The sequence below is a fragment of the Piliocolobus tephrosceles genome, chromosome 15 (assembly GCF_002776525.5).
Source record: "Piliocolobus tephrosceles isolate RC106 chromosome 15, ASM277652v3, whole genome shotgun sequence".
NCBI classification, from domain to species: domain Eukaryota; kingdom Metazoa; phylum Chordata; class Mammalia; order Primates; family Cercopithecidae; genus Piliocolobus; species Piliocolobus tephrosceles.
The window spans coordinates 10,347,183-10,361,983 of NC_045448.1; the positions used below are offsets into that span (position 1 = coordinate 10,347,183).

At 38.4% G+C, this 14,801-nt stretch overlaps 1 protein-coding gene across 1 annotated transcript in view; it reads right to left on the reverse strand.

Annotated features, from left to right (window-relative positions):
* Window positions 1-14,801, reverse strand: part of NOL10 (nucleolar protein 10) — a 112,247-nt gene that overhangs the window by 24,544 nt on the left and 72,902 nt on the right. The window contains exons 14-17 of the mRNA XM_026454701.2: window positions 11,152-11,278; window positions 6,689-6,768; window positions 6,387-6,485; window positions 4,465-4,554 (exon numbers count right to left, since the gene is read on the reverse strand). Of these exons, the coding sequence (XP_026310486.1) occupies window positions 4,465-4,554; window positions 6,387-6,485; window positions 6,689-6,768; window positions 11,152-11,278 (396 nt within the window). The remainder of the gene's footprint in view (window positions 1-4,464; window positions 4,555-6,386; window positions 6,486-6,688; window positions 6,769-11,151; window positions 11,279-14,801) is intronic.

A 14,801-nucleotide genomic window follows, 5' to 3' on the forward strand; every position in this document is an offset into this window, starting at 1 on the left:
GTTTCTAGCCACAGAATACACATGGCCTAGAACAGTGGTCCTCAACATTTTTGGCACCAGGGACTAGTTTCACAAAAGACACGTTTTCCACAGATGGTGGCAGGGGGAACGGGGGTGGAGGGCGAGGGAGTTTTGGGATGATTCAAGCGCATTATATTTATTGTGCACTTTATTTCTATTATTATTACACTGTAATAATAATGAAATAATTATACAACTCGTCATAATACAGAATCAGTGGGAGCCCTGCACTTGTTTTCCTGCAATTAGAAAGTCCCATTGGGGACTAATGGGAGAGAGTGACAGATCATCAGGCATTAGATTCTCCTAAGGAGCAGGCAACCTAGACCCCTTCCATGTGCAGTTCACAACAGGGTTCATGCTCCCATGAGAATCTAATACAGCCGCTGATCTGACAGAAGGTGGGACTCAGGCAGTAATGTGAGCAATGGGGAGTGGCTGTAAATACAGGTGAAGCTCAAGGCTCACCTCCTGGTGTGCTGATTGATTCCTAACAGGCCCCAGACCAGTACCATGGCCTGGGGGTTGGAGACCCCTGGCCTAGAGATCTCATGCACAGTCCTGCCTGAGCTGTTGCAGAATGCAAGAAAAGTACATTCATCAGAGACTTTAAGGTCTCAGTAAGAAAGTGACAAAAAAGGCTAACATACAAAAAATGATACCTGTAGGAAAAATAGCTCTAATCAAAACTCATACCCTCACAAATCAAACAGATCACAGATGCCCATGCCTCTCAAAGCTGTTTGTGCCTACTGGGAATCCAACACCTATTTGTTGAAAGAATAAATACATTTTTTTTTTTTTTTTTTTAAGAGACGCTGTCTTGCCCTGTAGCCCAGGCTGCAGTACAGTGGTGTGATCATGGCTCACTGCAGACTCAAACCCCCTGGGCTCAAGCAATCTTCCCGCCTCCCAAGTATTGGGAATACAGGCATGAGCTACTGCACTGGTCCTTAATTGTTAACTAGAATTAATACAACCAAAATTTCTGAGTTTGGATAATGTCCATGTAACGCTGATTAACATTACGTGGTGGGCCACTTCCCATTTGAGGTTCAATATCAACCATACAGTAAACATCTTATTAGATTTTTGTGTTATCAGTGGCAGCAATATTTGGGAACACATTTCACTGTCTCCCTCCCATAAATTTCAGCTGCAGACAAGGCAAAACATACCTTTCAAATTGGTACTGCAAGACACCAACTTTCAAATCAGGAGGTATCATAGCTAGTAAAGCTCTCAAGCTTTTGAGGAGCTGAGTTCAAAGGCCAGACTAGCGATCTGCTGATGGGACTTAGCAATTCTTTCAAGTATTCTTTTAAATTATAATGAAGGATTCTTTCCTTAATTCATGAGTGATTTCTACGATCTTCACTTTACCTAAGATGAAACTGTTCAACAACAAATTATACAAACTTTTTCTAAGCACAGCCTCAGATTTTCAAAAGACCATATATAAATATTTCTGGAATGAAACTGAGCTCTGATAATAGGTCTGATTTGCGCTAGGAAGTCACCAAAAAGCAGATTAGGGGCACATTTTACAAATACTACTCTTTGGAAGAATTCTGTTATCACGTGATATGGCTACAAAGATCGCATTTCCAGCTATGAAGAGCTGAAGAGAAACTGCTGTTTGATGGAAGAAGACAAGAATTTCTAACGTTCTTCCTCCTTTTCACTGGAAGTAAAATGGTACACAGCTTGGTAATTCTTTACAGGGTGACCCACAAATAGGTTCTAAAATAATCAAATGTCATCCTGATAGTTAATTAGAGAATATGTAGCAACAAAATAAGCGAACATCAACGGAACATAGATGTGACTGGAGATAACGAAAGGCAAGTCCTTGATTCGCACAGTGCCAAAAGGAAGGAGTAGCCAAGGAATGTAGTTAAAGAATACCAGGTGCCCCAACTAGACGGTTCAAATTTCAGTTATCTCTGTTCATCAACTGAGTACGTGCATAAAGTATAACTCCGCTGCGAGTTCTTTAGTCCACAAATCCCTGCGTAAATAATGGGTCACTTTTCTCAAAGCCTGTCAGTGACTGGTCACTGCACTGGCAGTGTGATGCACAATGAATTTCCTGTTCAGTTAATGCAGACAGGACACATGTAACTGTTGTGTTGCTTCTTTAGATACCAAAGACAAACTCTTTACAAAAAAGTACAATTTAAAGAGAACTAATGAACAAGATAAAACTGCAACAACAAAAATGTGAATCAAATGTAAAGAGAGTTAGAGAAGAAAGAGCTGGCTGTGGGAATATAGGGAATGTGGCTGCTGTCGCTGGCTGGCACTCTTAAGTCTGTAGTGAGGGGAGCGTGCAATGGTAAACTTCTCTAAACAAATGAGGAAAACAGTTGTGACATGAAGAAGAAAAATGTCCCAGTGGAAGTGACGCTGGCAAAAAACTTCACATTAAAGGAACTCTCAGAGACATTTCATAATGTCAAAAGAGCAAAGGATAAAACATCGGAAGCTTATCTAAACTTAGAAAATGAGTATGACAATTTGCTGAGGCAAAGAAAAATGCTGGCTCCGTATCAAAAGTTTAGGAGGAGAAAAAAGCACTGTTCCAAGTACTACTGACAAAAGAAAGAAAACAAAGAAAAAAAAAATTACGCTTTATTCCTAATGTTTTAAATTACAATATACTAAAAAGATCCTAGTTTTCCAATTTATAATGGACAATAAGAGAGTTTTTAATGTTTTGTCAAAAATGTTTAAAGGCATGGAACAATGCTAATTTTCCCTACTGACCATGAAGACTGTTCTGCATGTATTCAACCTGTGAGGTCATTTCTACCATCCTGCACTACGGTGTATTCTAAATCCTCTCTGGCCGCCCTCAACCTCAACAAAGGTCTACCAAAGAAATGGGGGGAAGGGAAGGGCAATTCTGCATCTTGACAATCACAGGGCCTTATAAAAAGGCTCTGGTATACCATGCTGCACAAAGTAGCAACATTAAATTGTAACTTAAGTATTCTCACCTCTATCAGATAATAAGGACTCTGGCATAAAACACAGATACGAATGCAAACATCTGTAGCCTAAATTAGCTCCACTCTCCACCTACTGAAGCCTTAGGACATGTACACCCAAAGATCACTTCCATTTAGCTTTTACTGTGAAATGACATTACAAAGCTGAAAAGTTACCTCCCTAATCATGCACATTGGCATATTATTCATGTCATGAAAATGGAAACCTAAAAGTCCTCTATTTACTTGAGAGGCTTCCAGAAATTAAAATTTACATAATATATTAAAGAATGTAATAAACGAGGATGAGGGGATGCAGGGAGAGGTTAAGGAAGCAGAAGACAGCAAGGTGGAGTCTTGAGTCTGAATTCATTTGGAAATCACAGCTCTAAGAAGGCCCATCTCCAGTCCTTGCATGTTACAGGTGAAAAAACCATGACCGAGTGAAGATGAGCAATCACCCAAGATTACATAACCGGTGTGCAAAGAGCTAGGAACAAGATCCTTTAGTTGCAGTCCCTGGGTATTGAAGAGCATGAACAGAAACGAAGACAAAAGGAGCTCACTCATCTTAGATGCACGTACCTGGTTAAAAACCAGAGGACAGAGAAATAATAAGCCAACAAAAGAAACCTCCCGAGGGCACCACACAGCTGGCCCAAAGCTACCAGGTCAGCTCCTTACTCAGAGTTAGGTTCTGCAGGCTGTTGCAGAGATCAGTTCTTTCCAACTCATTCCAGCACATAATCAAGCTTGGCTATCTGCCTGCCTCATCTAAGCAGAGAACACAGGATTGCCAAGGACCCAGGTACTCTTCATCTATCTGAAACCTAGAAAAATACCAACTAAACCAAGCACGAATTTTTATTTATTTTATGACTAATCTTTGTCTATTTTCACATTTGTAAAGGAAATCAGGTAGAAGTTACACTTCAGCCTGCATATATGCCCTAGAACACCAAGTCTCAATAAAAATCAGTTACTTCTGGAGTTATAAACAAAGAAAAATAATAACCTAAATGTTTAACAATAGAAGGATTGAGTAAATCATAATCACTCCATAGAACAGAATGTGTAGCCATTAAAAATATCTACAAATAATTTTTAACAACATGGGAAATGACCTGAGTTATTTTAAAGAATCAGGATAAACATTTTACACATACAAGACTCTTGCTATTGTAGTTTCTAATTTTGAGACAAATAAGACAGGAAGAAAATTCACTAAAATATTAACGGTGCCTTTCTCTGGTATAAGAATTGTAAGGATAGCTTTCTTCTTGATATTCTTTTCTGTTTTCCAGACTTCCCATCTTAAGCATATACTAATCTTATAAGCAGGAAAGAAAAAGTCCTACATGCATTTTTAAAGTAAAAAGAGACAATAAAAAGGATGTAAGTTACTATCAACAAAATGCATAAACGATTTTCCGATACTTTTTCATCTTACCTTAACTTTCTTTTTCCATGTAGATTTCTGCTTCTCCTCTTCTTCTTCAATTAATTTAAGTGCCAGCTCTTTGTTAACTTTTGGCAATTTCTAGAAAGAAAATAAAAGCTGATTATTTTATTTTATTATAAAAGCTAACATATTTACATATTAGCTTAAAGGTTAACAGTTCTGTAAGTATAATCTCATAAATAGGAGATAACTAATTCCTATTTTATTTATTTTTTTGAGACAGAGTCTCACTCTGTCGCCCAGGCTAGAGTGCGGTGGCGCGATCTCGGCTCACCGCAACCTCTGCCTCCCGGGTTCACGCTATTCTCCTGCCTCACCCTCCTGAGTAGCTGGGACTACAGGCACCTGCCACCATGCTCAGCTAATTTTTTGTATTTTTAGTAGAGACAGGGTTTCACCGTGTTAGCCAGGATGGTCTTGATCTCCTGACCTCGTGATCCGCCCGCCTTGGCCTCCCAAAGTACTGGGATCACAGGTGTGAGCCATAGCGCCCAGCAAACTAATTCTTATTTTTAAAATTTCATTATCCTCATAGTAGGAAATGTAGACAGGTGATGATACCGGGTGGGCCACATGGCACAAAAATGGCAACCCCAGCTCACTGCTGGGGAACTCGCCCTCATGTCTCTTCCCAGGGCACTGAGAGCCTCTTCCCAGCACACTGAGAGGCAGTGCAGTGGCTCATACCTGTAATCCCAGCACTTTGGGAAGCCGAGATGGTAGGCTCGCTTTGGTCCTGAAGTTCAAGACCAGCCTGGGCAACACGGCAAAATCTTGTCTCTACTAAATCTACAAAAAATTAGTTGAGATGGTAGTGTGCGCCTGTAGTCCCTAGCTACTTGGGAGGCTGAGGTAGGAAGATCACTTGAGCTCAGGTGGAGGCTGCAGTGAGCTCTGATTGTGCCACTGTACTCCACCGTGGGCAACAAAGCAAGATCCTGTCTCAAAAAACACCAGAAATCTTTTAACAGTCTGGAAAAAGAAAAAAGTACTGAGGGTAAATGCAGAAAACAGTCACTAGTCTTTTATAGTGACAGAGTATGTACGCATACCAATGTTCAGTTATAAACACTGGTATCATTTGGTGGTTGAAATGAACCAACAGAGGCGGCTGTAGACAGACTGCAAGGCAGGTGAGGGAGCAGGACCTGCCCTTCCCTGTCTGCGCTGGCACCACACAACAGCAACTCTTTGTCCTGGAAACAACAGATGGTTCCACAGCAGTGGTGGATTCCAGTTTGCAGTTTCCAACGCTCCCGGGAACATCCTCGCTATGCCTCAAGGGCCCTGGAACCTGCCTGCGGCCTCTCCTCAGAAGCCTGGGTCCAGCTCCACAGGGGCCTCCCCTTCCTATTCCCCAGGCTGCTCTCCAGCCCTGAGTTGGTGGCTGCTTCCTGTAGTTCACCGCTCTCCTCCATCCTTTAGCAGTTCTGCCTTTTCAGTTCTTGAATACCAAGTTAATCATTCTTTACATTAAATTCTATGTGCTCAGACAGCGAGCACAGTTTATGACTGTCGACCATTTCCCATGATCCAAATAGAAAGCCTAAGATACGGCCAAAGGTCAGTAAGGAATGGGGATTAGCAAAGCCCCGATACTCCAAAAATGGAAAACACATCTAAAAATGCTATCAGGTTTTTAGTGGAGGTGACAATATCAATCATCCTGGCATTATTTCCCACAGTACAATTACCATAGAGGTCATAATGCTAAAATTGTAAAGAGTTTTTATACCCTCATGACAAACATGACACACTGATGACAAACAAACTATACCAAAAATATTAGCAAAAGACGCAGATTAAAGATGGAAAACCAAGAAAAGAATGGCAGATTTCTTTGGAATAATACACAAAATGAAAATTAAGTACTCTTCTCTGATAAATTCAATGGTAAGTATAACATTTACCTTTAACTGGACTCTCTGTGCACGCGTTTCTTCTATTTTCTGTCGTATTTTATCTTTCCTATATTCTTCATAAGCAAATGGATTTACCATCAGTTTCACCTTTTCAAAATGAAAAAAGTTTTTAAAATAAAAGCATGGTATTTAGTAATATCATTTTCATATACACCATGACAGTTATACCAAAGAACAGGCAGATCCCCTACAAATCCCATGTATGTTTTATGAAAGTGCGAGTAGTGAGGAAATGGCTATAGATTGCTCATTAGTTACCTGAAACACAATAACTGTAGTTTTCTGTTTACCTTGTGATAGAGTCTTATATCCATGAAAAACCCATGCATATATGCCCGGAGGAAAGGAGATCCAATGAGGTGGGTGAGCCCTGGGTAAGGTCAAACAGAAGACAGCAGGTCCTTATGCAATCTTCATTAAAATTCAACAGTTTTTCTTGGACCACAATTTGATTATAATAAGATTTCACTTCAGAGTAAAAATTTGAGGATTAGAATTACTAATCTTCTTTGATATCTATAGAGAACATTTAATCGACTTCAGTAATGTCATCCTTATTTATTTTAAATGTTATAATACTACACACAAAAAGATGAGAAAGTCCTTATGAACCATGACAAAGAGGGTTCGTTCCCTTATACCCTCTGAGTGGTCCTCAGATTTTTTATTTCCACAAACCAGTTCAATTTAGAAAATAATACTGTGGATCAACAGTAGGTTGCCAAACTGAAATGAGAAGGGAGAGAGGAGAAACACTGTTATCTCCCACCATTTGCAAAAACAAAGGACACTCACAAAAACAAAGTAGAAAGAACCATCTTCCAAGAAAGAACAGCTGACAAATTCCTACCACCATATAGAAATATACATACATGCATATTAATACATCACATATGCATTCCTCATCAGGGACTAATGAAAAGTCCACTGCCAGTCAGGATTTGAGAACCCTGCCTCAAATGATACCTTTCAGAGTTTCCCAGTTGTAATAGATTACACTTAGAACTTGTGGTGCGGGTGGTCACATAAGAATGCTCCAACTATGTCATAGAAATTATTTATTAATTGCAAATATTGACACAGAAAAAGGTTGAGACTATCTTCAAAATAAGGCCACATGTGATGTACTCACACGCAGAACATTTATGGTATATGTCAGTGGTCCCTAACCTTTTTGGTACCAGGGACTGGTTTTGTGGAAGACAGTTTTTCCACGGATGGGGGGAGGGATGGTTTCAGGATGAAACTGTTCCACCTCAGATCATCAGGCATTAGATTCTCACAAGGAGCACACAACCTAGATCCCTCGCATGTGCAGTTCACACTAGGGTTCACGCTCCTATGAGAATCAAATGCCATGGCTGGCAGGAGGCAGAGCTCAGGCGGTCATGCTCACTTGCCACTCGCCTCCTGCTGTATGGCCCGGTTCCTCATGGGCCACCGACTGGTACGGGTCCATGGCCCAGAGGGTGGGGACCTCTGGTATAAGTGACTATCTTTCTAAGGAAAACATTACTCTAATTTCCAAATTTTAGAAATATCCATCCTTCTAGACCTGAAAAGCACTAAGCAAAATCATAAGGTAGTGCAAAATAGTATATGTTGTAGAACAATATGAAAAGCAAAATTAAATTTAGGATACTCTCATAAAGTAATTCTAAAACTTGATTAGGAAAATACTATCATAGAATTCATTAGGTTAATAAAACTATGGAAAATAAATAAATAAATAAATAAAACTATGGGGTTTGAACTTTCACAATGGAGTCTTAAGAGGGCTGAGCCTTGGGCCGGGTGCGGTGGCTCAAGCCCGTAATCCCAGCACTTTGGGAGGCCGAGACAGGCGGATCACGAGGTCAGGAGATCGAGACCATCCTGGCTAACACGGTGAAACCCCGTCTCTACTAAAAAATACAAAAAACTAGCCGGGCGAGGTGGCGGGTGCCTGTAGTTCCAGCTACTCGGGAGGCTGAGGCAGGAGAATGGCGTAAACCCAGGAGGCGGAGCTTGCAGTGAGCTGAGATCTGGCCACTGCACTCCAGCCCCGTCGACAGAGCGAGACTCTGTCTCAAAAAAAAAAAAAAAAAAAAAAAGAGGGCTGAGCCTTAATGAAATGTGAATGTATACAACTGCATATGTATATTCTCTAAACCTTCCTCAGGATAAGGGTCTGATTAACCACTACATTATAAAATACATATACCAGTGATTAAAGTAATTTTTTGTTTCCTTTATTAATCTCACAGAATTATTCCAAGTCAGGCCATAAATAAAAACTGAGTGAAGCGCTTTCCACAGTGTAACAATCCTAACCCAAGAATCGGATGCAGCAGCATTTCCTATAGTTAACTCCATGGATCACTAGTCCCAAGAGATCTTCTGAGAAAACAGGGCTCCATGGTCAAGTAAGTTTGGGAAATGTTTCATACTTTCCTCCCCTGTTTGGAGATTTACAATATAAAATGGTATTAAAGGCTCTAAGAAGTGAGACAAAGAAATTGATTTAACTGTGCTTAATCTAGTATTTCCCAAATTTATTTGCCACAAATCTCTAAGATAACAGGGTGCTGAATATTTTCCAAGCATTTTCTGATTCATTCTCCAAGCAACCCCATGGGTAGGGACCAATATTATTCCCATTTTACAGATAAGGAAACCAAGGCTTAAAGAGGCTAAGTCAACTGGCCAAGTTGTGCAGATATTAAGTGAGAGAGGTGGGATATAAACCCCTGTCAGTCTACCTGCGGTGTCCATGACATCAGCCACTATGCTATCTACCCAGCCCTTTTTACAGAAGTAATATTCCAAAGAATGCACTGTGGGAAATACCAAGCTATAAGATCTGCTATAGGCCATATCCGGAACAGTCAGAACTTGCAAATCTTCAGTATACTAATGCTGCACTAAAAACAATCTTAGGAAGTAAGGGAAGTTCATTACTTACTTCTACTCTTAAGATACCTATTTAGAAGGTTTTATATATTATGGGGAAAAGATAAAGGCTCATTTAACATCAAAAGATATTAGCAATATACATAAAATGCTTTCTAGTATGACTGTCATTTTGTTGAATATCTATTTCTATAGTTTCAAAAATTAGCAGTACAATTAAATTTTAACAAAATATACCTAAACTTATATAACTGCTTTCTTCACCCAAAATAAATCCAGTAAAGAGACTGAAAAAGAACCCAAAATGTACTAAATATAGTAGTTTTAAAAAAATCTACAAAAGAACAATGACCTTTTTTCATTCAATTTAGGAAAGTAGGTGAGTGTGACATAGCATATTATAAAAATTACTCTGGAGACACTTAAGAAGGCACTGCACTGAGAACGTCCTATTTCAATCAAGTTATTTTTTAAAAGGCTAAACTCAGCTCTTTTTTGGTAGTAACTGACAGAAAGTAATTCTGCCTGGATTAACTGTACTATGAGATATGGGTTAAAAAGGAAGTTTAATTAATCTAATGGTAACATGATTCTGTTTTCTTTTAATACTCAACTGTTATTGCACATCTATTTGTTCCAAAGACAACTAAGTTGCCTTGCCTTGTACAGAATGGATCCTCTAAGTTTTCCCACCCTCAGTAACTTCTGCTGTAGCCTGCTGGCAGCAGCAGAACAAGATGAGCACCATCTATTCTAACCTCGAGGAGTGCTAGGCAAGCAGGCCCAACATGTCCTGCAGGGGCTGGGATGGCTGGAGGAAGGGCATGGACTCTGGATTTAAAGCTCAACTCTCAAGTTTACTACCACTGAAACTTCTGGCGACGTACATTTATCTTTTTTTTTTTTTGGCCTCAGTTTCCTTATCTAATGGAATCATAATGGTACCCAATCCATAGGGATGTGAAGATTAAATGAGTTATGTGTAGAATGCTTAGAATACTGCCTGCACAGACTGGGCATGGTGGTTCACACCTGTAATCCCAATACTTTGGGAGGCTGAGGTGGATGCATCACCTGAGGCCAGGAATTCAAGACCAGCCTGGCCAACACGGTGAAACCCTGTCTTACCATGCTGCATGGTGGCGCACATCTGTAATCCCCGCTATTCAGGAGGTTGAGGCAGGAGAATCACTTAGCCTGGGAGGTGGAGGTTGCAGTGAGACAAGATTGGGCCACTGCACTCCAGCCTGGGTGACAGAGCAAGACTGTCTCAAAAAAAAAAAAAAAGAAAAAGAAAAAAAAAAACTGCCTGCACATAGTAAGCCCTATCTCATAAGTATTTACTGTTCTTTCAAGACATTTCTTGGCTTATGACCTTTAAACATAAAGTAACTATTAAGGTTCTTCTAGATCTGAAGTTTCAATGTATCACTTCTAAATTTTGGATTGGGTCTTCTACAATCAAACCTAAAAGGGAGGCAGGAATCATTACTTGCCGTCTTTGAGATATTTTCAAAACCTTATTATACTTCAGATAACACTGGGGAAAAAAAAATCACTGCTTTCGTGACAATTTGTTTTCTCCATATAGCTAGTATGCTAAAAGAAATTATTCGCTAAAATAAATTCTCATTTAAAATACAAAAAGGCTTCAGTATGTTAAATTTACTTGAACTTTTCTCTAAGGAGAAAGGTTACAAATCTGACAATTTATAATATGTTTAATATCTAATTTGGCAGAAAGGGAAGATTTGGGAGATGAGGTAAACATGGCTCAGCCAATTCTCATGTTCAAAACTCAAAAAAAAAAGTAGAAATAAAATAATTACATAATATTTTATCACATTTTTTTTTTTTTTACCTAAATTTTCAAGGTCTTTCTTGGTGACAAATTTATAATCATCATAAACTGTGCTTTCTGGATTCTCTTCTAATTCTTCGGTCAAGTTGTCTAAGAAGGAACACCACCGAGGAGCAGGACCTAAAACCTGTTGGTATTTATGAGAAGGTCAGCAAAGGCACAGTTCCCCACGCCATCCAAGTCTCAGTCATTTATAACCAAATTTTGTTAAGTATGATTTCTAAATCCTTTTTTCTATCAGAAGTATTGACAAATAAATGCAATATGGATAATGAACAAGTATATAACAGAAGAGAATAAACAAATTAGTAAATTTTTAGGCTTGTAAGAGAAAACAATCTCACTTAGTCTAGGGCACAAAAGTATTAATGAATGTTCTTATATTAGCACTGTCAAAATATAGATAAATAATTCAGATACTTATAATAACATCCATCCATTCATGTATCACCTCCTTCCTTCAAAATACTACTAGAATTCTACAAAAGCATTATTTGGTACACTAGATTTTTTAAGTTTGCCAAACAAAAGTCTAAAAGAAAAATTACCTTTTTTAAAAACAATATTTATTAGTATTATTATTATTTTGTAGAGGTAGGGTTTTGCCATGTTGCCCAGGTTGGTCTTGAACTCCTGAGTTCAAGCAATCTGCCAGCCTCAGCCACCACACTCAGCCCAAAATTACTTTCTTTTAAGCTTTTTCAACTAATTACTTGACAATTACATTCCATTCTGCATGGTCCACTTCATTTGATTCATTTAACTCATTAAAAACTAAAAAACTAAAATTCTAGACTATAGTTAATGGCAATATATCGTATTCTTGAAAATCACTGAGAGTACATTTTAAATATTCTCATTACAAAAAATGGTAAGTACTATGTGATGTGATACAAATGTTAATTAGCTCAATTTAGCCATTCCACAACATACACGTTTCAAAACATCATGCTGTACACAACTAATACATATAATTGTTATTTGCCGTTTAAAAATAATTAGTTGATTTTTAAAATTTCTGTATAAAGAATTCTTCAAAACTAAATAGGTGACCAGGCTCCACAAGTTATCCCAATGAAAGGCTGAGGAACAAAAGGCTGAAGAGAATTATAACTAATAAAATATGAATCATTAAGTTTATAATTCAACTATGAAAAAACATAATCCAACTACTTTCATAAAATACTATGATTGCTTTGTACATTTTTGCTATTGATACAAATCTTTCCCAACAAAATGCCACACCCGCTGAGGTGAATGTATGCCAGAGCAAATCTGCTCAGTCAACAGAGAAGATATGCTAGTGAAATCCTCCCTTAAGCCAGAGGTATTCCGATGAGAGAACACTGGGCTCCGGCAAAATGGAACTTCCAGTGACGACTTAACCTGTTTACTTCAGTAACAAGCATACCGGAAAAACACCCAGAAATCATAATGGAAATTATTAAATCTAGCTTAAACTTTCTGAAGAAGGAAAGGTAGACGGAAGAGAGTTATAACAAAGAAAAACAGCCCCTGTTAACACTCTCTTCAAATAAAAAGAAAAGTAAATGTTAGATATGGCCATAATAATTAAGTTATAATATTTTGCCTGATTAGAAAGAGTGATTCTCTTCACCCCAACACAGCTATGGTACTCATAAACATGAAAAAACTCGAGCATAAAGAGTCTTCCACAGAAATTTCATATTAGCGCAATCTACAATTTTTAAAAATAGAAGTAAAGGTTTTTACATACTAAGTGGTTTGACTCCAACCATAAAAGACAAACCTTCAAGAAATGTAAGGCATTTTTAAAAAATTCCATATAGAACACTTTTTTGAAGAACTGCCATGGTTTTAAGCAATTTTAGGCTAGTAGCTTGAAGTCAACAACTAAATGCTACCACATACAAAGCACTGTGCTAAATTAAAGACACTGACCACAGTCTCCCTGAAGAAGTTTAAAATCCAGCTGAAGCACATGTGTGCACTTGCGTGTGCACATGCACGCACACACAAATGTGTGTGCGATGAACTCAGATTGCACACTGAGTCCAAGGGGAAGATGGCTTAAAAAAAAACAGGGAAGGACGGGACACCAAATAAGTCTATTTGAAAGGACTTCACGTCGGAAGGAGCACATGAGCAAGCCAGGAAAATCACAGGCATCTTCTGAAGCCGAGAGAGTTGAGGCGTTTTTAACTACAGGGGTATTTGCTTCCAGTGAGTCATAAACCTGCAAATGCAAAGCTCTATCAGATAATGGTGTACTCCCTAAAACAGCAATCTTTTCTTTTCTGGACTAGATCAAAGTATGCTATTATTGCTTTTTTAGAATATAATATCCAAGATATTGTCCTCCGAGGAGAGGAGAGACATCTGTTTTGTTAACTGCTGAATTTTTAGTACCTAGAAGAGTGCCTGCCAGATAGTAGGTGCTCAATAACTATGTGATAAATAAATCTATTCATGTATAAAACACATTCGAATTTCATATGCATGAAGTACTGAAACTTAAAGGGTCCTCTGTGGCAAAAGTATTTCTAAATTGGTCTAATATTCCTTATTCAGATAAAAACAAGCAAATACCTCACCATAAGGCTACTGGGTATATGAACACTTCTGGTGAAAGTCAGATCTATCTTGACTCCTATGCTAGGGTACACTGCTACCCAAAGAACCTCAAAATAAATTGTTCTATCTTTTTAAACCAATCATAAACATGGGCTTCCAAGACAATAAAAAGATTATACTGTGTGCACTGACTTTTGGAGGTGAGGGGCAGGAATACTAAAACAGTCTAGATGTGAATTTACTTTCACATAGCCCTCTTTTATAATGTTTCACAACATTCTTTCTGATTATCTAGATTTTAACAGAAGTGGTTTAAATTGCCTGTCAGGGGACACGTCTAATTATGGCAAATAATCTCTGCAATCAGATTCATGGCCATTAAATTTTCTAGAAAAAAATATTTCCATCAAAAACAAAATTAAATCTAGTAGTTGACCTTATTAATCCCATTTCCTGAGTTCCTTTTCAGAGAAAAAAACATCAAAACCACCATAACAAAGTTGAAATGACTGATTTACACTGGTATAAACTGCAGGTTTTATCCACATTAGACCTTTCCTCAGAGGCCTACCATTAAGTTTCAAAACAGTGGCCGGCTTGGCCGATAAGGAAGGCTCAACCACAGGCACGTCACACTCTCTGATGTAGCTACGATGACCACAGTGTCAATGTGTAAAATGTCTTTGTTGCCTTCACAGCCATAAAATACGTTAAACCTCAACTAAACCTTTAAAATATATTAATTTACTTTCTAAATTCCACATTTTACAACTTGAGGAAAACATCCTTTTTAGCCATATCTGGACTATCGCTACTACCTCCAACTTTCCAGGTTTTCTGTCCTGCTGTTACATTGCTGTATTCAATGTTTTCGTCACACCATGTTGTCCATGCTGTGGTCAATTTACAAGCCTTTCTTTTTTTCTTTTTATTTTTTTAGAGACAGGTTCTTGCTGTGTTGCCTAGGCTGGTCTTGAAACCCTGAGTTCAAAAGAGCCTTCAGAATAGCTAGAATTACAGGCACTGGCACTGTGTCCAGCAAATATTTCAACTCACAGGTCAGTATTAACAAAAGTAGAAAATTGAAAACTGAT